Source organism: Ovis canadensis, chromosome 1 (genome assembly GCF_042477335.2).
Source record: "Ovis canadensis isolate MfBH-ARS-UI-01 breed Bighorn chromosome 1, ARS-UI_OviCan_v2, whole genome shotgun sequence".
Classification (NCBI taxonomy): Eukaryota; Metazoa; Chordata; class Mammalia; order Artiodactyla; family Bovidae; genus Ovis; species Ovis canadensis.
This window is the reverse complement of record NC_091245.1, coordinates 106,828,988-106,851,945: the sequence shown is the minus strand read 5'-3', so window position 1 is coordinate 106,851,945 and position 22,958 is coordinate 106,828,988. Positions and strand designations below refer to the sequence as shown.

At 45.3% G+C, this 22,958-nt stretch overlaps 1 protein-coding gene and 1 pseudogene across 6 annotated transcripts; one reads left to right on the top strand and one right to left on the bottom strand.

The window, feature by feature from the left end:
* Positions 1-1,763: 1,763 nt before the first annotated feature.
* Positions 1,764-4,214, bottom strand: LOC138415816 (large ribosomal subunit protein eL33 pseudogene; annotated as a pseudogene).
* Positions 4,215-15,095: 10,881 nt separating this feature from the next.
* On the top strand, positions 15,096-22,377 carry SSR2 (signal sequence receptor subunit 2). 6 transcript variants are annotated; one of them, XM_069544339.1, is made up of 6 exons: positions 15,096-15,209; positions 15,811-15,965; positions 16,891-16,989; positions 18,334-18,442; positions 20,607-20,684; positions 21,805-22,377. In XM_069544339.1, exons 1-6 carry the CDS (start codon positions 15,201-15,203, stop codon positions 21,913-21,915), a joined length of 561 nt encoding a protein of 186 aa, XP_069400440.1. In that variant the 5' UTR covers positions 15,096-15,200; the 3' UTR covers positions 21,916-22,377. The 6 variants fall into 6 exon arrangements, with proteins under 6 accessions (XP_069400440.1, XP_069400457.1, XP_069400453.1 ...); XM_069544352.1 differs by having other exon boundaries at positions 15,196-15,297; XM_069544344.1 differs by having other exon boundaries at positions 15,209-15,283.
* Positions 22,378-22,958: the final 581 nt, after the last annotated feature.

Here is a 22,958-nt window from a genome sequence, read left to right as displayed (position 1 = left end):
ATCTTTTTTTGGTGTTGGTTCTAAAAGGTCTTGTAGGTCTTCATAGAACCGTTCAACTTCAGCTTCTTCAGTGTTACTGGTTGGGGCATAGATTTGGATTACCGTGAGACTGAATGGTTTGCCTTTGAAACAAACAGAGATCATTCTGTCATTTTTGAGATTCCATCCAAGTACTGCATTTTGGACTCTTTTGTTGATCATGATGGCTACTCCATTTCTTCTAAGGGATTCCTGCCCGCAGTAGTAGATATAATGGTCATCTGAGTTAAATTCACCCATTCTAGTCCATTTTAGTTCGCTGATTCCTAGAATGTTGACGTTCGCTCTTGCCATCTCCTGTTTGACCACTTCCAGTTTGCCTTGATTCATGGACCTAACCTTCCAGGTTCCTATGCAACATTGCTCTTTCCAGCATCGGACCTTGAAGTAATTACCATAAAATTCACCACAGTGATGACCTCCATGGGAAGTAAGAAGCTGTGATTAGGAAGGAGGACGTGTGGATAATTCAAGAGTACTGAAATGTGCCATTTCTTGAACTGAGGATTGATTACTATGATTTCTTAGAATAAGCATTTATTTATGTTTTGTTTTGAAATAAGTTTGTTCTTCTTTTTCCTTGCTTTTCCGGTGGTCATGTATGGAGAGTTGGACTATAAAGAAAGCTGAGCACCGAATTGATGCGTTTGAACTGTGTTGTTGGAGAAGACGTTTGAGAGTCCTTTGCACTGCAAGGAGATCCAACCAGTCCATCCTAAAGGAAATCAGTCCTGTGTGTTCATTGGAAGGACTGATGTTGAGACTGAAACTCCAATACTCTGGCCACCTGATGCAAAGAGCTGACTTATTTGAAAGACCCTGATGCTGGAAAGGATTGAGGACAGGAGGAGAAGGGGATGACAGAGGATGAGATGGTTGGATGACATCACCGACTCAGTGGACATGGATTTGGGTGGACTCCGGGAGTTGGTGATGGACAGGGAGGCCTGGTGTGCTGCGGTTCATGGGGTCGCAAAGAGTTGGACACGACTGAGCGACTAAACTGAACTGAACTATTTCTCCTTACCATAGGAGAAAGACTTACAGAAAAATAATAAAAATAGTACAAATATTCTTCACCCAGCTTCTCTTATTGTTAGTATCTTGCATGCATGCATGCGTGCTAAGTCACTTCAGTCATGTCTGACTCTTTGTGATTTCTGTGTGTGTGTGTGTGTGTGTGTGTGTGTGTATGTTAGTCGCTCAATTGTGTTTGAGTCTTTGTGACCCTATGGACTGTAGCCTGCCAAGCTCCTCTGTCTGTGGGATTCTCCAATCAAGAATACAGGAGTGGGCTGTCATTTCCTCCTCCAGGGGCCCTTCCCAACCCAGGAATCCAACACACATCTCTAGCATTGGCAGACAGGTTCTTTAAGAGTGTGCCACCTGGAAAGCCTGGTATCTTGCATAATCACAGTAAAATTACCAAAATGAATTAACGTTGATATGAGAACATGAGCTGAACTACAGATTTTATTTGACTTTTACCACTTTGTCCTTTCTGTTCCAGGATCCAATCCAGAATCCCACATTGTATTTATTAATAATTGTCCCGGCTCCTTAGTCTCCTTTACTACGTGACAGTCTTTCAGAGCCTTGGCACTCTTTTTTCGGGGTGGTGGTGAACATTTTATAAAATTCATTAATTAGGAACTTTACTAGCTATCTAGTGGTTAAGACTCCCTGCTTCTTCTTCTTTTTTTTTTTTTTTTACAAATCCACACTTTTATTTATTTTCAAGAAGTTTAAATTCTCGAAGGGTACAGCATCACACGAATTCTGTGTCCAATGGCCTTAGCAGGAAGGTTGCTTCGGAATTTAGCACGAACCATGCCACTGTTTCCATGAGCTCGAGTGATCTTTCCCCAGATTACTCTGGTTTTGTTAGGTTTTCCACCACGAGTTACTGTGTTGTTCTTTGCTTTGTACACATAAGCACATCTCTTGCCTAAATAGAATTCAGTTTCATCTCGAGCATATACACCTTCAATTTTCAGGAGAGCAGTGTGTTCCCTTTGGTTCCGTAGACCCCGTTTATAGCCAGCAAAAATTGCCTTGGACCACAGCCTTCCAGACATATTTGTCGTTTTAGAAGTCCTGTTCCCAGCAGGCCACTTAGGAGTAGGGCAAACGGAAGCTCTCGGATCCTAGCCTGGAAGAGAAAGACCGCGAGCAAGAAAGTAGGAGGAGAAAGCTCTTAATTCTCTATAAGACTCCCTGCTTCTAAAAAAAAAAAAAGCTCTGCCCGCCCACTGCAGGTTGGCACAATTTCAATCTCTGGTTGGGACTAAGATCCCACATGCTATGCGGCGTGCTAAAAATATTTTTTAAATTATTTTTTTAATTTATTTTTTGAAGTATAGTTGATTTACAATGTTTTGTTAGTTTCTGGTGTACAGCAAAGTGGTCAGTTTCATATATATATATTTTAAAATTATTTTCCATTATGGTTTAATACAGGATACTGAATAAGTTCCCTGTGCTATACAGTAGGACCTTGTTGTTTATCCATTCCATATATAATTGTTTGCATCTGCTAATCCCAGACTCCCAATCTGTTCCTCCCTCATCCTGCCTCCCCCTTGACAGCCATCCATCTATCTGGGCCCTGGCACTTTTGAGGAGTCCTGGTCAATCATTTTGTACAATGTCTCTCAATTTGGTGGTTTGTCTGATATTTCTCACGCTTAGCCAGAAGTTATGCATTTTGACATGTGTGCCTTCTCAGCACATCATATCAGGATACACAATGTCAATATGTCTTATCACTGGCAATGTTACCCTTGATAACTTAGCTAAAAGGAGGTGGGATGCACTATGTTCCTGCCTGTAAAGTTATTATTTTGACCTATGTAATTAACAAATACCTTGAAGGAGAAACTTGAAGACTGCGCAAGTGCCCTGTTTCTCCTCGATTTTTCACCCATTAATTCCACCTTCCATGGTTGGGTGTTGCTCCAACGATTACAACTCTTGGTGTTTTAATAGGGATTTTCTATCTCTTGACGTGTTCGCTGCAGTTCTGTAAGGAGAGCTGCTCTTTCTCCATTTTTATGTTAACTATTGTGCACTTTACTGTAATACATATTTCAAGCACACCTGGGACATTTACAAAAATTAAGTATATCCTGGGAAACACAAGAATTTCAATGAATTACAGAATTGCCCTGCCCAGATTCCCTTTATGGGGCCACACACCCGTTTCCAGCTGCTATGGAGTTGATGGCTAACAGCTCACAGTCCTTCACCAAAGAACTGCCTTCAGTCAGCAGGGAGGCTGCCTCCCTGGAGAATCTCGAGCAGCCCACAGTGACTGACTGACATGGGCTTACAAAAGGCCAACCCCCTGCCTCAAAAGTGCAACCAGTTTTGAGATGTAACCCGCACTTCAGAGCTCCTTGGGATCAGGTGGACACAGACTTAACCCTGCCTAGCTTCCTGCCCTGCCCTAATCTGCTTCCCTCGTCCATCTTCCTCCTGAGAGCATTCTCTCAATAAAACCCTTGCACAAGAACCTCCATCTCAGGCTCGGCTTCTAGGGAATCTGCCCTGAGATATTTTCCTGATTTCTAAGATTCCTTCTGAATTAGTGAATATGTGGGGAATGGAGAAGATAGAACCTGGAGGGAAAGTGCCCCCCCCCCTTTTTTTTTTCTCCTTTACTCAAGCTAAGGAAGGAAAAGTGAGATGGCAATATAGAATTGGGAGCTAGTCTTAAACTTTGTTGCCGTGATGGCAATCTTGAAAATGGCTTCGAGAATCCCTGTGGGCAGGTTTTTTCTGGTCTTCTTATTTGCTACAATCAGAAGCTCAAAAGTTTTGCTATATAGAGCTGAGAGTTATGAGGGAGAAAGTGAGACAAGTCTGGAGTTGAAACCTGGAAAGCTAGGCCTTGAAGCTTCCCTCATTAGTTACCCCAAGACTCTTCTCTTCAGGTTGTTTTTCACCTTCTTGGAGTTGCAGACCTCAAGGGTTTCAGAAGCCTCCTGAACCCTCTCCAGGTCTCACCCACCCATACACTAGCCCCTTGTCTTAGAGATGGAAATTCATATAGTATTAGAGAGGATGAGAAGATGTTCAGAGAGATGAAAGGGGAGGAGGTGGAGGAAGAAAGTGGATACATCTACAAATATAATTAAGATCATCAATCAGGTTCATACATACCATCCATAAAAATAAAATCTGCTTTATTTACATGTTGAAGGATTACACTCTCTGTTCTCCTGGCTTTTGCCCAGAACTTCCCCTGGAGTTCCTTCAGGAGCCTGTTGCCTTGCTTCCGCATTAGTAGAACCTGCGACTCCATTCTCCTTTTCATCTGAATTTCTCCTTTCTTTGGAATTTGACGTTTTGTTCTCCTCCACTAACTTCTGCTTAGTTCGGCAACACATACACAAGTATTGCCGGAACTCCATCATACTCCAGGGAGATGACTTGGTACTGGAGACGGTCGTGTTCAAGTTACTTTCCAAGACGCCTGAATTCTCCTTCTGCTTCGGTCGGCGGGTCTTTGAGTATGCGTGTTGTTTCCGTCTCACCCTAGGAGAGCGCCCTGCCTCGTCCTCCTCATCCTCCTTGTCATTCTCATCTTCCTCCCTCACCTTATTTCTCCTCATCCGGAAAGTGGCAGTCTTATTCCGCTTCTGCCTCTTGCCTGGAACGAGGCTGGGATCTTCTTCCTTGAAGAATCCGAGAGCAAGGAATGAAGCGTCCTCTCCACTGACCCATCCCATTACATATGGGACTTCGAGTCTAAGGGGGGGAAGTGAGGCAGAGAAGGACTGAGATCAGAGGGAAAGACTAAGGCAAGCACTCACCTGCTTGTGAGTACAGAGCGGGAAGCACAGCTTTCGCCTGCCCTGCCTCGGGAAGACACGCGCTTAAAATGACCAAAGAGAAGTTACCAAGCAGTATCAGCAAAGGACACACAGGCATCTTCTAAGCGCATCAGATGAGAGCTCATGATTTTAAAAAGGATTCAAATACTTTGGTTAAAGAATCCCTCTAGAAGTCAGGTAATAACCCTCTAATTTATCTTTCTAGAAATCCAGGCGGTTCCTATTTGAAGGTGATGGATCTGTTTATTATCTTGATTGTGGTGATGGTTCTGCAACCATATACATTGCCAAAACATCAAGTTGTGCACTTTAAATATGTATAGTTGTATTGTGTGTCAATTATAGCTCAATAACAAAATTACAGCTAGCATTTAAGCCCTCCCCCAAATAAACAAGCAAGTAAGTTCATATGTCAAGTGTGTTCAACAGCATATAAATGTTGAGAGGGTACAATTGAGCTCACTCATGAAGATGGAGTAGCTAGCTGGGAGGCAGTTCTGTGTGTGAGATCCTGAGTCAGGCAAACTGAGCTCAAACTCTAGCATCTTTTAGGCAATCTTGGGAGAGTTACTTAATTTACCTTTGCCTCCATTTCTTCATCTGAAAAATGGGGATAATAATAGCATTTACCGTACAGGGTTCTTATGAAGTTTACATGAGAGATAAAGTCACATAAAATGGCATGTTGTAAGTATTCAATGGATATAAGCTGTGACTACTATTACCGTCGGTATTTTTTCCTGGAAGGAGTCCATTTGAGCCATGTTTAGTAAAAATGTGAACTGGAAGGACATAGACAAGATATGGAAGGTTGCCACAGAACATCAAAGGGGAGGTCAGTGACCTAAGATGCCCATACAGTGGTAGAGCAAAGGGTGGGAGACCCCAGAGGAGGGGTACTCACGCTGGTCAGGTCCTGGCTCCCTTGATAGCCTAGGTCATCAGTGAAGCTGTGGATGGGTGTCAAGGATATATCAGTGGTGTTAAAGGAGGGGCTTTCTACCCCTGGGGATCCCCAAGCTTCTTTAACCTCCTAAAGGGAAGAAGAAGGAGAGGTTAGTTAGAAGTGGGACTGCTCACACAAAGGTAGAAGGTCAGGAGTCACCCTGCCTTTGCACCTGCTGTGTCCCATCCTGCCCTCCTACTTCAAGGCTCGAAGACAGAGACATATTATCTCTCTTCTTCATTATCATAAAGTTCTACGATCACTAACGCATTGAGACTCTGGTGCGCTCCCTCTCCAACCCCGCGCTCACAATTCTCTACTCCCTATGTCCTCATAGAAGCAGTTGTCATAGCAATAGAAGGGAGGGGTCCCAGGCTCATAGGTTCAAGGAGGGCTCCTCTGAGGGATGTTGAGAGGGTGCACACGCACACACGCACACACACACACCCTTCCTTCTCCTTCACTCTCAGCAAGAAGAGGCTGCATTTGCTCACCCCCTTCCCCCAGTCCCCACCAGGGCTCCGAGTAAGAAGACTGAGCTTAAGAAGAAACGCTGTGGACTCCCCTGGTAGTCTAGTGGGGAAGAATCCGCCTGCCAATGCAGCGGACCCAGGTTCCATCCCTTGTCTGGGAAGATTCCACATGCCGTGGATCAACTAAGCCTGTGTGCCACAACTAGAGAGTAGCCCCTGCTCCCTGCAACTAAAGAAAACCCAGGCACAGCAACAAAGACCCAAAGAAAATAAAGAAAGAAATAAGAAAAAACACTGACCAAATCCTAAAAAGTGGGACCAAACCCCAAAGGGCACCAAGACATGGAAGATATAGATCCCAGAATCCACCTTGGAATCTGCATCTGCTAGAGAGAAATTTGGCATGGAGCAGAAAATAGTCCATGACCCACTTTGGGTGGCCAGGCCTGTTTGAGATCTTCAGGGATCCAAAGACTTAGCAGGAGACCCTTCAATGTCTGTTTCAAGAGCCTGAGCTCCGACTGAGCCTTCTCTCCCTTTTCTCCCGCCATCCTCTCAGTCTCTGAAGGTAGTAACCAAGGCTCTATCTTGCATGCATTTCTCTTCTCTGTCCACAGCTCTCCCTGGGAGAAACTCATTTCGTTGAATTGGCACGCATTTATTGATTAAAAGCAATGCCAAAAAGTTGGTTTGTTGATAGGATCCTAGATTTTTTTTTTTTTTTTGTCTTAAAGAGCATTTTGGCAAAAACTGAATATGGATTCTAAACCTGAAAATAGTGTGTTATCAGTGTCAAACCTGTTTGGGTTCATTGGGTTTATGGAAAAGAATATTCCTGCTGCTGGGAGATACAAGAGGGAGATACAACTGGGATGGAGGGTCATGATATGCAACTGACTCTTGAATGGTTAAAAAAATATATGTGAATGTATAGCATATGTGTGTGCACACATATGTTAATTTATATGTAGAGAGAGAAAACGAATGGAGAAAATGTTCAGTTTAGTTCAGTTCAGTCGCTCAGTCGTGTCCAACTCTTTGCAACTGGTAAATCTGAAGTGAAAGGTACATTGTTGATTAGCCGCCAAGTCATGTCTGACTCTTTTGTGACCCCATGGATTGTAGCCCACCAGGCTCCTCTGTCCATGGGATTCTCCAGGCAAGAATACTGGGGTAGGTTGCCATGTCCTTCTCTAGGACATGGGACTGGATGAAATGATCTTAGTTTTTTGAATGTTGAGTTTCAAGCCAGCTTTTTCACTCTCCTCTTTCACTTTCATCAAAAGGTTCTTCAGTTCCTCCTCACTTTCTGCCATAAGGGTGGTGTCATCTGCATTTCTGAGATTATTGATATTTCTCCCAACAATCTTGATTCCAGTTTGTGCTTCATCAGCCTGTCATTCTGCATGATGTACTCTGCATATAAGTTAAATAAGCAGGGTGACAGTATACAGCCTTGACGTACTCCTGTCCCAATTTGGAACCAGTCCATTGGTCCATGTCTAGTTCTAACTGTTTCTTGACCTGCACACAGATTTCTCAGGAGGCAGGTAAGGTAGTCTGGTATTCCCATCTCTTTAAGAATTTTCCACAGTGAGTCAAGCCGTGTCTTTTTCAGAATGTGACATCTACAAACCAACCAACAAACAAGCTGCTCTCTTGCTCATAGAGACCATCTCTCAGAGCACAGGAGTGATCTGCTTTTATGCTAAAATAGCTCCTCATTCCTAGAGATGAGGGTCAGTCAGTTCAGTTCAGTTGCTCAGTAGTGTCCGACTCTTTGCGACCCCATGAATCGCAGCATGCCAGGCCTCCCTGTCCATCACCAACTCCCAGAGTTCACTCAGACTCACATCCATCGAGTCGGTGATGCCACCCAGCCGTCTCATCCTCTGTCATCCCCTTCTCCTCCTGCCCCCAATCCCTCCCAGCATTAGAGTCTTTTCCAGTGAGTCAACTCTTCGCATGAGGTGGCCAAAGTATCGGAGTTTCAGCTTTAGTATCATTCCTTCCAAAGAACACCCAGGACTGATCTCCTTCAGAATGGACTGGTTGGATCTCCTTGCAGTCCAAGGGACTCTCAAGAGTCTTCTCCAATACCACAGTTCAAAAGCATCAATTCTTCGGCACTCAGCCTTCTTCACAGTCCAACTCTCACATCCATACATGACCACAGGAAAAACCATAGCCTTGACTAGATGGACCTTTGTTGGCAAAGTAATGTCTCTGCTTTTGAATATGCTATCTAGGTTGGTCATAACTTTTCTTCCAAGGAGTAAGTGTCTTTTAATTTCATGGCTGCAATCACCATCTGCAGTGATCTTGGAGCCCCCCAAAATAAAATCTGACACTGTTTCCACTGTTTCCCCATCAATTTCCCATGAAGTGATGGGACCAGATGCCATGATCTTAGTTTTCTGAATGTTGAGCTTTAAGACAACTTTTTCACTCTCCTCTTTCACTTTCATCAAGAGGCTTTTTAGTTCCTCTTCACTTTCTGCCATAAGGGTGGTGTCATCTGCATATCTGAGGTTATTGATATTTCTCCCAGCAATCTTGATTCCAGCTTATGCTTCTTCCAGCCCAGCATTTCTCATGATGTACTCTGCATAGAAGTTAAATAAGCAGGGTGACAATATACAGCCTTGACGTACTCCTTTTCCTATTTGGAACCAGTCTGTTGTTCCATGTCCAGTTCTAACCGTTGCTTCCTAACCTGCATATAGGGTAGTGGGGAATAAAAGGGTAAAGGGGCTAAGTGGGAAACAGGAATCCTTCACACCGAGCTCTCCTGTTGGCTCTCTTCAGCCTTCCTAAGGAAGTCCTATTTCCTTCCCTCTTGATGAATTGGGAGCCTGGAAGTAAGAGGGGGACAGGAAGGGGAGCACTCTGTGCTTTGTGCACCCAGAAGCATCTACCACAAGTAAGGCATCTTCCCTGGGTTCAGGCAGTCAGTGGACTCAGTTAAGATCTGGGCATTTCTTGCTGGAGACTTGCTAGAAACTGTTCCATATGCTTCACTTCAGACTGTACATTTTCCCAGTGATGGGGAAAAGTTTCAGAAGAAAAGCAGAGAAAAGGTTTGCTGAGAGTCGTCAACACCCTGGCCTTTTGGATTTCAAAGCTAAAGTTCAGAGAGATGTCAGTATATAAGGACTGTGGTTCTAATACACTAACCACATGTGACTGTTTCACACTTTAGTTGAAATTAATTAAAATGGAGACTTCCCTGATGGTCTGGTGGTTAAGAATCCTCCTTCTAATACAGGGCACATGGGTTTGATCCCTGGTTGGGGAACTAAGATCCTACATGCCATGGGGCAACGTGGCCTACACACTCCATCTAGAGAAGTCCCCACTCCGCCAAAAAGACCCAGTGTAGCCAATAATAATGATGATGTGACAATAATAGTCATCATTATTAAAAAAAAAATTAGTTAAAATGAAATAAAGCTAAAAAATTCAGTTCCCCAGCCTGGATTTCAAGTGTTCCATAGCCACACGTGACTGGTGGCTAACATATTGGACAGTGGAGCTCTCATAGAACACTTCCATTTTCACCAAAAGTGCTATTGGACAGTGACTCATTAGCAAGAAAGGCATGGCATTCTGTCTGGCTTATCACTATTATTATTAGTCTGTCTCTTTTGAGAGACAGGCAGAGTTTTTGTCTGTTTTGTCCGCTGCTATTGCCCAGAAAAGTGCCTGGCACTCTGGAGAATGATCAGGAAATTTTTGTTGAGGAAATACTACAGGAGTTAGAACCAGTTTTCCACCACTTCTATCCCCTCACCCAGCTGATCTCATCTAGAATGAGTGCACCCAGACTGGGGAGGAAGACAAGAAAGAGGAGGGAACAGGACGGAGGGGGCCTTAGGCATCTGCGGCTAAGCCCCTCAGAGGAGCTCCAAGGCTCTGCTGGCTCTGACTGTACGCAATTTGGAATTTGGAGAGGATGGCAAAGAAAAAACCCAGATAAGCTAGTAAATCCAAGAGGGATTCTTGCACTTGCTCCCCAAAATGCACACTGTGCCCAGAGAGTGGGTCTGGGACACTCGGATTTCTGCTCACCCCAGGTCTCAGCCTGGTTTGTGGAATTGAGGAGTGACTGAGAAGCAAGTGAAGGGCCAGAGAGAGCCCAGCTGAGCTCCGTATGGCTCCAGAGAGGCATGAAACATAGAGGGCGGGAGGGAATTCCCCGGTGGTCCAGTGGTTAGGACTTGGTGTTTTCAGTGCTGGGGCCTGGGTTCAATCCCTGGTCAGAGAACTAGGATCCTGCAAGATGAGTGGTGTGGCCAAAAAGAAAAAGAAAAAAGCAGACGGAGGAAAAGGAAGAGGGAGAGAGAGGAGAACTGTGCCTGTGGAGGTCTGGGATAAACCTGAGGAGGATGACCTGTGCTCTGTGTGAACTCACATCCGGGAACAGACAGGCTCAGGAAGTCTCTGCTGCTGCTGCTGCTAAGTCGTGTCCGACTTTGCGCGACCCCATAGACGGCAGCCCACCAGGCTCCGCTGTCCCTGGGATTCTCCAGGCAAGAACACTGGAGTGGGTTGCCATTTCCTTCTCCAATGCGTGAAAGTGAAGTCACTGAGTCGTGTCCAACTCTCAGCGACCCCATGGGCTGCAGCCTACCAGGCTCCTCCATCCATGGGATTTTCCAGGCAGGAGTACTGGAGTGGCGTGCCATTGCCTTCTCCACAGGAAGTCTCAGTGGATGCCAAAGAGGACAAGTATTGATGACCAAACACCAGAAGTATTTGATCCCCTCTCTCCATGCCTGTAGCACATCGGGAGCCCTCTAGAAAATTAGAGGCACCTCTGGAGAAAATGGCTGGGGAGTTCCTGCAGGAATAAAGGTTTAAGTCCTTGCTACCTAATGGAACAGGGACTAGAAGAAGAAATTGGGTTTGATTGTAGAAAACTAAGGAAGTTAACATGTCTTAAACATCTGAGTTTGCATCCTGATATTTATATCCACTATTTTTATACCCACTATTTCACTATTGTTCGATTTTTAAAATAAGACTATAAACCTATAATATTTGTGTAAATTAAAAATGATTTTTTAAAATGATTCCATTTACATGGGGTACCTAGACTAGTCAAATTCATAGAGACAGAAAGTAGAATAGTAATTGCCAGGGGCTGGGGACAGGTGAAAGGGAGTTAGTACTGAGTTATTTATTTTTGGCTACATTGGGTCTTCATTGCTATGTGCAGGCTTTCCTCTAGTTGCGGTGAGCAGGGTCTACTCTCTAGTTGTGGCGTGTGGGCCTCTTGTTGCAGTGGGCTTATCCAGTTGCAGAGCATGGGTTCTAGGCGCTTGGGCTTCAGCAGTTGTGGCACGAGACTTAGCTGCTCTGTGATATGTGGGATCTTAGCTACCCAACCGGGGATTGAACCCGTGTGCCCTGCATTGCAGTGTGGAGTCTTCACCACTGGACCCCCAGGGAAGCCCTGGGAGTTAGTATTTAATGGGTATGGAGTTTCAGTTTGGGAAGATGAAAATTTCTGGTGATGGATGGTAGTAATGGCTGTACAATAATGTGAATGTAAATGTACATTTCAAGTGGTTGAAATGGTAAACTTCATATTATGTGTATTTATCACAATCAAAAAATGAATGTAAAAGTAAGAAAAAAAGATTGCTGCAAATTTACTGTAACAACTTTGATTCTGGATACTCCACGAAAACTGGCGTGGTTCATATTCTCTCCATCACCACGTACAGAGTGCCCTTCCAGCTAACTTTATGCCCATTGCAGGCCCCTAGGTTTGACAGCAAGGCTCTATTTCTGAGTGCTTGCCCAGCCACCAGCTGGAAAGTGGTTTGCCACTTCCTTCTCAGCTTAGTCACACATTCTCTTGGTGGCCCTCTTGTTGCAGATCCCCAAAGAGCAGTCAGTGGGCAGCTTGGGCTCTGCCTTAAATACCAAGAAACAGGACAGAAAGCCAGTGACACCCTCCTGGGGGCACAGTAAGCACCCTAGGTAGCCTGAGGCTGGCTCTGCACTCCTCTGTTCCTGGCACACAGTGCCCTGAACATCTAACAAAGTTCTACTCAAGCTCTTGGTTTGGGGTCCCCATGAGGATGGAAAGAATAAGTTGTATTCTTTTGGGAGTCTTTCAACAGAAGCATCTCCCTTAGCAACTGACTCTCTCTCTTTTTTGGCCATACTGTGTGGATTGAATCTGGGTCCCCTGTAGTGGAAGCGTGGCGTCCTAACCACTGGGCTGCCAGGGAATTCCCAGCAATCAAATCTCAAAACCACGCCTCTAGTCAGTAGATTTCAATAGAGAGACTGTAAACAGAAATGATGAAGATTCCTCCAGTCAGCAGATATTTCTTGAGCACCTCCGTGAGTTCAGCATCACTGTAGGACCTTTGGATAAATGTATATTAGACAAATTGCACCTAATCATGAAGGTGGACTTTCCAGATCAGAAACAATCAGAAAACAAACAAAAACCTACAACATGTCACTGTGGTACTGTAAAAGAGCAATGCAGTCTGGCAAAGCCAATGAAGGCTTCCCAGAGGGGATGAGACTAGGGTGAGGCCCTGAAGAAGGGCTTGGATTTGAATAGGAAAGAGAGGCAACAGAGAATTTTTTGAGGGAAGCCACACACAAAGGAAGTAGGAGGTTGTGTGTAGAGAATTTGTTGTGAGTCATTCCTGGAGTATATCCTGTGTGCTGAGGCATGACACTAAGCAATGGGAAACAGACCACCTGTCCTCAAGGAGCTCTAGTCTGGGAAATGGTGAATGGAGGGGCTAGTAAAGCAAATGCTGGTGATGTGTATCAGTCTACAAGAATGTTAAGCCCCCAGAAAGTAGAAACCTTACCTGTTCTGTTCATCACTATATTCTCAGTACCTACAACAGTGCCAGGCACAATTATGTGCCCAATAATTGCATATTGAATGAACTCATGCTGCAATGGAGATGTATAATAGCAATATTGATAGTTACCATTTATGGAGCACACACACATGCCAGACAATATGCTAAGGGTTTTACATACATCATCCTATTTTATCCTCCAGCATTTTGAGAGTGCTATAATTATCTCATTTCACAGACTTGGAAACCAAGGCTTATAGAAGTTAACACTTGCTTCAAGGTTACCTAAACACTTAGGTGACAGAACAGAGATTTGAAGTCATGTATTCCAAATTGCCTAACTTCACTATCCATCCTCTGAACATAGAGTCAAAATGCTGTTTGGGGAAGTTTGTCTACTAGCTGACTGAAATGTGCAGAGAAAGACTCAAGAAAGCGAGACTATTGCAGTGAAAAATAGCAATAGCGATGCGTACAGACTAAAGCAGTTACAGGAGGAAAGAAGAAAGGATCTACTTTCAGGGGATTTCAGTTCAGTTCAGTCGCTCAGTTGTGTCTGACACTTTGCGACCTCATGGACTGCAGCACGCCAGGCTTCCCTGTCCATTACCAACTCCCAGAGCTCTTTTTCTTGGGGATGATTTTGATCACTGCCTCCTGTACAATGTTAGAAACCTCAGCCCATAGTTCTTCAGGAACTCTGTCAATCAGATCTAATCCCTTGAATCTATTTGTCATTTCCACCGTATAATCATAAGGGATTTGATTTAGGTCATGCCTGAATGGTTTAGTGGTTTTCCCTACTTTCTTAAATTTGAGTATGAATTCGGCAATAAAGTGTTCATGATCTGTGCCACAGTCCACTCCCAGTCTTGTGTTTGCTGACTGTATAGAGTTTCTTCATCTTCGGCTGCAAAGAATATAATCAATCTGATTTCTGTATTGACCATCTGGTGATGTCCATGTGTAGAGTTGTCTCTTGTGTTGTGGGAAGAGGGTGATTGCTATGACCAGTGCATTCTCTTGGCAAAACTCTGTTAACCTTTGCCCTGCTTCATTTTGTACTTCAAGGCCAAACTTGCCTGTTACTCCAGGTATCTATTGATTTCCTACTTTTGCATTTTAGTGCTCTATGATGAAAAGGACATCATTTTGGGGTGTTAACTCTAGAAGGTCTTGTAGGTCATCATAGAACCATTCGGCTTCAGCTTCTTCAGCATTAGTGGTTGGGGCATAGACTTGGATTACTGATATTGAGTGATTTGCCTAGGAAATGAACAGAGATCATTCTGTCATTTTTGAGATTGTACTCAAGTACTGCACTTGAGACTCTTTTGTTGACTATGATGGCTACTTCATTTCTTCTAAGGGATTCTTGCCCACAGTAGTAGATATAATGGTCATCTGAATTAAATTCTCCTATTCCCATCCATTTTAGTTCGTTGATTCCTAAAATGTCTGTGTTCACTCTTGCAGTCTCCTGTTTGACCACTTCCAGTTTGTCTTGATTCATGGACCTAACATTCTAGGTTCCTATGCAGCCCTCTGAAATCCCCTTCAAAGGGCTTCTAAAGAAAGTTCAGGGCTTGGTGACTTATTTGATATACGGGATGACCAAATTTCTCGACTGGAAATACAAAGAACCGTGGTAGCCCCAAGAGAGATAGCTTTTCTCTAATTTTCAGTTTGACAGTACACTGGATAGATAGATTTTAGACAGATGACTCTAATCTCTAAATTTGTCAGTTCCACAAAACACTAAGTCAGGTGCTGGGTGTCCACAGTAACAGCAAGTCAGATTGAAAAGTCATTCTGGAGGGCAGAATGATAAAAGCGAGAAAGAAAGAAGGGAAAGAAGGGGAAAAAAAGAGACCAAGGGTGCACATCGCATCCCAGAGACCAGCGGGCACTACAAAGGGAAAGGTGGGGCTTGTCTAAGAACTACAACTCCCAGTAGGCATCGAGAAGAGCAACCAAGCTTCCGGCAAGAGCTTACTTCCGGTCTTTCGGGTGCTGACGCTCTCTTCCGGTTCTGACGGCCCCTGAAAGGCCTTGGGGGATGTGCACGGTGAGTCCCCAGGCACTGGCGTCGCGAGTGAGAGTAGGGGCATCTTGTGTCCGCACTGCACTCAGTGGCTAAAAGTTAGCTCCGGGAGGTCAGGGAGGAGAGAGTGCTTGCTGGCGGGAGGAAGCGTAATCTTGGCAAGAATGAGGGAGGGGACTGGGGCCACGGAGGGCCCCAGAAAGGGATGTGGAGGGCGAGGACGAATGGGATCCCGGGGAAAGGATGGAGGGTGGGATGCAAGAGCGTGGGGGAGGACCCCGCGAGCGCGCCGTGGAATCCCAGGGGAGCTGGTGGAGGAGGACCAGAGGGGAGGTAGCAGCCGTGGGGTGCTTCTGCGTGAAGGAAAGCTAGAGGCTGCTGAGGGTCCGAGATCGGCCGAATCCGGTAGCCCAAGGAGCGTGGGCACATGGAGTCCTCTCAGAAGATCCTGCCAGTTAGGGAGCATCCAGGGCCCAGGTGGCTTAGAGACTGCTATGTTGGAAGGGGGTGCCGCTTTAACAAACTCAAAAGAGCTTTGACAGAGTTTGAAAGAAAGCGCTGTCAGGAAGCTTTTGGTGGTTTTACGTGCTTGGATTGACTGCTCGCTTTGCTTTTTTCTCCAAAGATGAGGCTGCTGGCATTCGCGGTGTTGGCTCTATTTGCTGTCACTCAAGCAGAGGAGGGAGCCAGGCTTTTGGCTTCCAAATCACTGCTGAACAGATATGCTGTGGAGGGGCGAGACCTGACCTTACAGTACAACATTTACAATGTTGGCTCAAGGTAAGGAGGCACTGGAGCTATAGGTTGGGTCCTTTTCAGGTTTCTTAAATTTCCTAGCTGGGAACAGGGACCAGCAGTGATTTATCTTTGGGAGATTTTCAGCAGCAGACATCATGAGTGAATGAATGAACATACTGCTGCATCTGCTTTTGAAAGAGGAGGACATATTCTTATCTAAGCTACAAGAAACCATCTTCCACTTTTTTTGACGTGAAAGAGTTTCAGAGTGGGAAAGAAGCAAGAATTGTGGTGAAATAGGGAGAAGAAAATGAGAAGGCAGAAAATGTATAATCCTTTGTTCCCTTAGGGATTTAGTTTCAGCTTCCTTTCCTAGATTGGCCTTTTTCTTGTCTCTCACTGTTCTATTTTGTTTGGTTGGGCTTTGGGTTGTGGTGTTTGTTTGTTTGTTTTGCCACGCTGTGGGGCATGTGGAATCTTAGTTCCTTGAGCAGGGCTCAAACCTGAGTGTCCCACATTGGAAGCACAGAGTCATAACCACTGGACTGCCAGAGAAGTTCCTTTTTATTTATTTATTTGGCTTCGTGTCGGGTCTTAGTTATGGCCTGCAGGGTATTCATTACTGCGTCCCCTGGACCACCAGGAAAGTCCTCTCTTTTACTTTATTCCCTTTAATTTTCTTTTCCATATGCATCTTGCTCCCGTTCTCCTCCTTACACATACACACACGTGAGAAAAAACTAGGGCAAAAATGGATTCAGGCCCATTCTTTCCTAGATATTTTGAGTATTTTATTTTGGTGCCCAGAATCCAGGCCTTGAGTGAGATTCTTCAGTGTAACTGTGTGACTCGTACCTGTATTTTGTAGTTCTGATTTTTTAGGACAAGCAGACAGATTTGATTGCTAACTGCTTTAATTTTATAACCATTACTTTACTAACCTTTTTTTGTTTCCTCCCTTCTTTAGTGCTGCATTAGATGTGGAATTATCTGATGATTCCTTCCCTCCTGAAGACTTTGGCATTGTCTCTGGAATGCTCAACGTCAAATGGGACCGGATTGCTCCGTATCCTCTTGACACTGGCTGATGAAGGCTGATGGGATGTTGGGAGGGATGTTGCCAGCAAAGCAGTAGGGTCACGTCAGTCTACGTGTATATGGCCATTCTTGCCACCTCTCTGGATAAGATGTGGCAAGAGAGACTAGTGAGAAGTGTGTGTGCATGACTTAGGGTGGGCCTGAGGAAGGAGGTTGCTGAAGTTTAGGTTCGGTTCAGTTCAGTCAGTCAGTCGTGTCTGACTCTTTGCGACCCCATGAATTGCAGCACGTCAGGCCTCCCTATCCATCAACAACTCCTGGAGTTCACTCAGACTCACGTCCATTGAGTCAGTGATGCCATCCAGCCATCTCATCCTCTGTCGTCCCCTTCTCCTCCTGCCCCCAATCCCTCCCAGCATCAGAGTCTTTTTCAATGAGTCAACTCTTCGTATGAAGTTTAGGTTATAAATCCCTAAAACATTCTATATTGGGAAAATGTAGACAGATGTTTTTGGCTGGTTGATGATCTTTAAGGTGCTTTTAAAAGAAATTCTGTGGGATGCTAGTGTGGAGGACCTGGGTGACCTTTTTAAAGGCTCTTCTTATTCAGTGAACCCCTTATTTGGATCAACTGGTAATCTCTTGAGTGTTTTTAAAACGCATTGTTTATTCATTTATTTCTGGCTACACTGGGTCTTCGTTGCTGTCTGCAGGTTTTCCCTAGTTGCGGCACGCGGGGCTCCTCTTGTGGTGGTGTGTGGGGTTCTCATTGCAGTGGCTTCTCTTGGGGAGTGCGAGCTCTAGGAAGGTCCAGCTTCAGTAGCTGTGGCGCTCAGGCTTAGTTGCTCTGTGGCATGCAGAATCTTCCCAGACCAGGGATCGAACCCCTGTCCCCTGCATTGGCAGGCGGATTCTTTAACCACTGGGCCATCAGGGAAGGTTCCTTCCTGAGTGTTTTGATTTAGATTATTTTTTTCCCTTGTGAGTTAAAGTATATTTAGATTTTCTGACAAGGATAAGTGTTCTCTTTGTATTGTTTTTGTTTCGTATTTTCAAGCATTTCCTTCAGTTATAGGCAGAGAAAGATTTTCTGTGACCTTAAGTGACTAATTTTTCATCTATAACCTGTATTGTTTTATAACATTTCAATATTATGTCATAGACCTCTTAAAACTTGATTAAAAAGATATCATATAATACCACCCACTTTAGGCTTAGATACAAAGCCTGTGTTTATTATTTTTGCAGAGTATCTTAGATATGAAATATTACGTGTTAGCAACTCTTTTTGTGAATAGTGCATTTAGTCCCTAAGTTGAAAGTTTGTTAAAACTGTAGCTTTGTCCTTTTCCCTCCTTAACTCTTGAGTCAGTGCTAGCAACGTCTCCCACACTGTGGTCCTGCGCCCTCTCAAGGCTGGTTATTTCAACTTCACCTCAGCAACTGTTACATACCTGGCCCAGGAGGATGGGCCTGTTGTGGTGAGTCACCCAAACCCTTAGCTGGCTGGGGCTCAGCTCTACCTTCTTTTGCAGTCTCTTGCAGAAAATCTCCAGAGCAGGTGCTAAATTCTGAGGAAGTTCAGTTCAGTCAGTTCAGTCGCTCAGTCGTGTCCGACTCTTTGCGACCCCATGAACCGCAGCACGCCAGGTCTCCCTGTCCATCACCAACTCCCAGAGTTCACTCAGATTCACGTCTATCGAGTCAGTGATGCCATCCAGCCATCTCATCCTCTGTCATCCCCTTCTCCTCCTGCCCCCAATCCCTCCCAGCATCAGAGTCTTTTCCAGTGAGTCAACTCTTCGCATGAGGTGGCCAAAGTACTGCAGTTTCAGCTTTAGCATCATTCCTTCCAAAGAAATCCCATGGCTGATCTCCTTCAGAATGGACTGGTTGAATCTCCTTGCAGTCCAAGGGACTCTCAAGAGTCTTCTCCATAAGAAGGACCAAAAACTTGAGATATTGTTGTAGGAAGGAGCATATTTCAACTTATGTTGTAAAGTCTCAAAATCAAGCAATTGAAATGAACAGGAGGGGAGTACTGTCTGATTCCCTCCTGCTTCACTCTTATTCTGTACAGTGTCATGTGTTACCTGGTCTTTTACTGTCCTTGCGTTTCCAGTCCACCTTCTACACTGCCATCAGATTATTCCCTGTCTCCGCTGTGTCTGTGTCTCTCCTTGCTTAGAATGCTCCTGCTTCTCCCATCAAGGCCACCCTTGATACCTTGCATACCCTCCAGGAGTCTTGCTGGGTTCTGCCTCTCCCTTCAGTCCTCGAGCCGCCAGGATCCTCTGTCCAGTGAGGCCAAGCACCTCCTCTCTCGGTGCTCCTCCTTTCCACTCTGCCTTTGTTCTCTGTTTGAAGTCCTCTCTCTCCTCCACTTCATTATCTGGCACCTTCTCAAGACCCAGTTCTGAACTGCATCTCCTTGATTCTGTCTCCTGCTTTTACAATTCATATTGCGCTTTCCTACTCTGTCTTTCACTAAACATTCATTGACGGCATCAAAACGTCTGTACCTCTTAAAATCCATGCCACTTGAACATTTAATTATTGACTGTCTTCAGTAGTTCTCTTTCTTATATCTAAGTCTTTTCCCTCACCCCCCACCACCCAATTTAATTATAAATGCCTTGAAGTGAGGGACTGTGTCTTAAATTTCTTTCTGTTTCCCATATAGGGTAGAAGTCCAATGTAAACAGTCTTTTGATTGATTGATGTAAAGGTCAGCAGACATTTATTGAGCCCCCGCAATGTGCTAGATGATAGGAAATACAAAGAAGATTAATAAGATACTGTTGTAGGCCTCAAAAAGCTTAGGTCATGAATTTATAAATATACATGGGCTTTAGGCTCCTTAGTGAGTGCACAGTGGGGAAGGGACTTAACATAGTCAACCATAGAACTATAAGAAATTCAAGAGACTCAAACATTCAGTGCACTCTCCGAATTATCTTTTTAAAACGAACCTGTGGGAATATATTCTTGTAATTCTGGTCATGTTATTTTCACATCTTCCATCCTGTGTGCTTTAAGAACCTTGTTTGGGATTCTTTGGTTCCACCTGGTCCTTGATGGGTTAAAAGACACAAACTTCGAGGCTCAGCTGCCACTTTAGAACAGAGTTATTTGCCATGTGCTCCAAACTCTTGGCCTGCTCTCCAAGACGAAGGAATGTGGGGCAGACTCGGCCCCTCCTCTGGTAATGTACATTTGGGTAGGGCTTGAGACTTTACGGAATCCTTCTCATTATTTCATTGGAGCCTCATGTCAGCTTGTACGTTACAGAAGTGTTTCCACTTGAGGAATGGGGAATGGTTGCCAAGGGCAGAAGCGCCAGTGGTGGTGAGCAGCCCTCTCCAGAGTCTGAGGCTTTCATTACTGCAGCATACCTGGCCTACCTTTTTTTTTTTCTTTTTTTAAGTAAATGCTTATCATGTGTCTCCTGGCTCCTAATTTACTCATCTTTACAACACACGAAAGAACCATCCATCTTCTCTAATTCAAAAACTTTTCCTCATCTGGCTGTTTCTTGGGCCTTTGGGAACTAAGACTCTATTGCTTAGAACTGGGTTGGTTGAAAAACTGCCCTTTTCCCAGATGAGAAAGAGCTAAAGACTTGCCTTCTTTGCTTCTTTTCAGATTGGCTTTACCAGTGCACCTGGGCAGGGAGGAATCCTGGCTCAGCGGGAGTTTGATCGAAGATTCTCCCCCCATTTTGTAAGCTTTGCAGGCCTCTCATCATTCCCCTGGGAGGAGAACACCCTTTTTATTCTGAGACCTCTTGGCCTCCTTAGAAGATATGTGTAGTTGGTTGGTTCTTGTCATATCTGTTTTTTGGTGTCTGGTACACACCGCCATCAAACATCGTGATTTAACCATGGCTAGAGATTTTTGGCAATGAGATCACAATTGCCAGAACCAAAAAAAAAACAACCTGCCATTTTTCTCTGCTCAGCCTTGAGTAAAGCCCCACCTTGGAGTCCTGGGTCTAATTCGAGGATGAAAAGAGTATCTGCTTAGATTCAAAGAGTCGCCAAGCATTGGGAGGTTAAATGGGAACTTTGTTGTAGTCTAGTCTAGGAGAGAATTTTTTGAAGATTTGCCTAAAGTGCTGAATGAGGAGATTCATTTATTCATTCCTTCAGGGAATAATTATGAGGTTCCAAATTACGTGCTCGCTTCTGTGCTTTGCTTGGAGAAACCAGCGCAAGACACAGTCCCTCCCATTGAAGGTCTTATGGGCTTATGGAGGCCTCAGTGGAGGGAGACTGCTGTGATAACAGTCATACCCTGGGCTCAGGAGGAGATGCAGGGGGAACACCTAACCTGGTGTTGAGGGTCAGGGAGGATTTTCCGGGGGAGAGAGGTTTCACTAATTAAAGAGGAGGTAAGGAAGGGGAGGCACCCCAGGAAAAGGGAGTAGCTCTGAAGTGAGAAAAAGTGGAGTCTAGGAATAGCAGGTAGTTTAGGAAGGCTGGAGGGCAGCATGTGACGCAGAGGAATGGAAGAGAGGGGCTGGCGGTGTGGGCCAGGGTTAGTTTGCAGGAGGCTTGACTGTCAGGGCGTCACCTGGACATCTCCCTCCTTAAAGATTGTCCGGAAGAGAGAAGCTTCTCTCCCAGATTGGATTGGGTCAGGTGAGGCCTTTGGTTTCATAGCTCGAAAGGGCGGTCTTTAGTGAGCCATTCTGTGTCCGGAGCGGCCAGAGAGGAGCCTTCCTGCTGACGCTCTGCTTCTTTGGGCTGGCTGCTCCCTTTTCTCACTGGGCCCTTCCCTCCTAGTCTCGTCCTGTGCCCTAATCCAAGCTTCTTAGCAAGGCCTTTGTTGTCTTCCACAGCTGGACTGGGCAGCCTTCGGGGTCATGACCCTCCCTTCTATCGGCGTGCCCCTGCTGTTGTGGTACTCCAGCAAGAGGAAATACGACACCCCCAAAACCAAGAAGAACTGAGTGGGGCTTCCACAGCCCTCCCTGCCCAAGAAATCCAGGTGCTTTCCAGACTCCAAAGGGAATCTCAGATGCAGTGTCTTCTCCTTCAGCCCTTGGCCATCTTCTCCTGGATCCTGTCCTGCTCTAACCAGAGTGAAGGACCAGGCCGGGGAGTCTGTGAGCGCCTCTTTGGTTCCATCATGAAGCCGGACAAACAGGAACGCCTTTGGCAGCTCTCTTGACCTCAGGGCCCTTTGTTGCAGCACTGAGGTGCCGGGGGTATGTTGCTGGCGATGTGAACTCTCAGGGGTCCAGGAAAGGGCATTTTGGAGGCTGCCTGACACCACCCCATCCCCTGCCACCCCTCTCAAAAGAGGATGGAAGGTGAAGCTGTGGGACTCTTGGAGGCTACCCAGTCTCTGTACTGGCTTAGGAAAGTTCTTACCAGATGGGGTTTTCTAATAAAAACAAATGCCACCCTGACTTGTCTGTTTTCCCATCGCTTGGATGCACTCAGGTTGCTGTTGGTACACAGGCCCTGACTCCTCAGGCTCCTGGACAAGTGAGCTGAACTCTGCCTCCTTGCTCCAGGGAGTGTGGCTCCCGTCCCCTCAGAGGCATTCTGCTCATCCACCTTCATGACAGTCTTTGCTTCTGTCCCTTGTCTCCCTGTCTCTTTTTACCAGTCACCACACGCTCAGTCATATCCAATTCTTTGCAACCTCCTGGACTATAAACTGCCAGGCTTCTCAGTCCATGGAAGTTTCCAGGCAAGAATACTGGAGCAGATTGCCATTTTCTTCTCCAGGGGATCTTCCCGACCCAGGGACCAAACCCGTGTCTCCTGCTTTAGCAGGCGGATTCTTTACCACTGTGCCAGTCACCATATATTCCTCTAAACCTTCCTTGCTTGTGAGCCCTTCTCCACAGTAGAGGAGGGAAAATGGGGAAAGACGGTCTGCAATTGTTCTAGCCCCAGATCTTCTGAGGGTAATTTAATTTGTTATTTTTTAAAAATATTTATTTGGCCGTGTCAGGTCTTGGTTGCGGAATGTGGGCTTAGT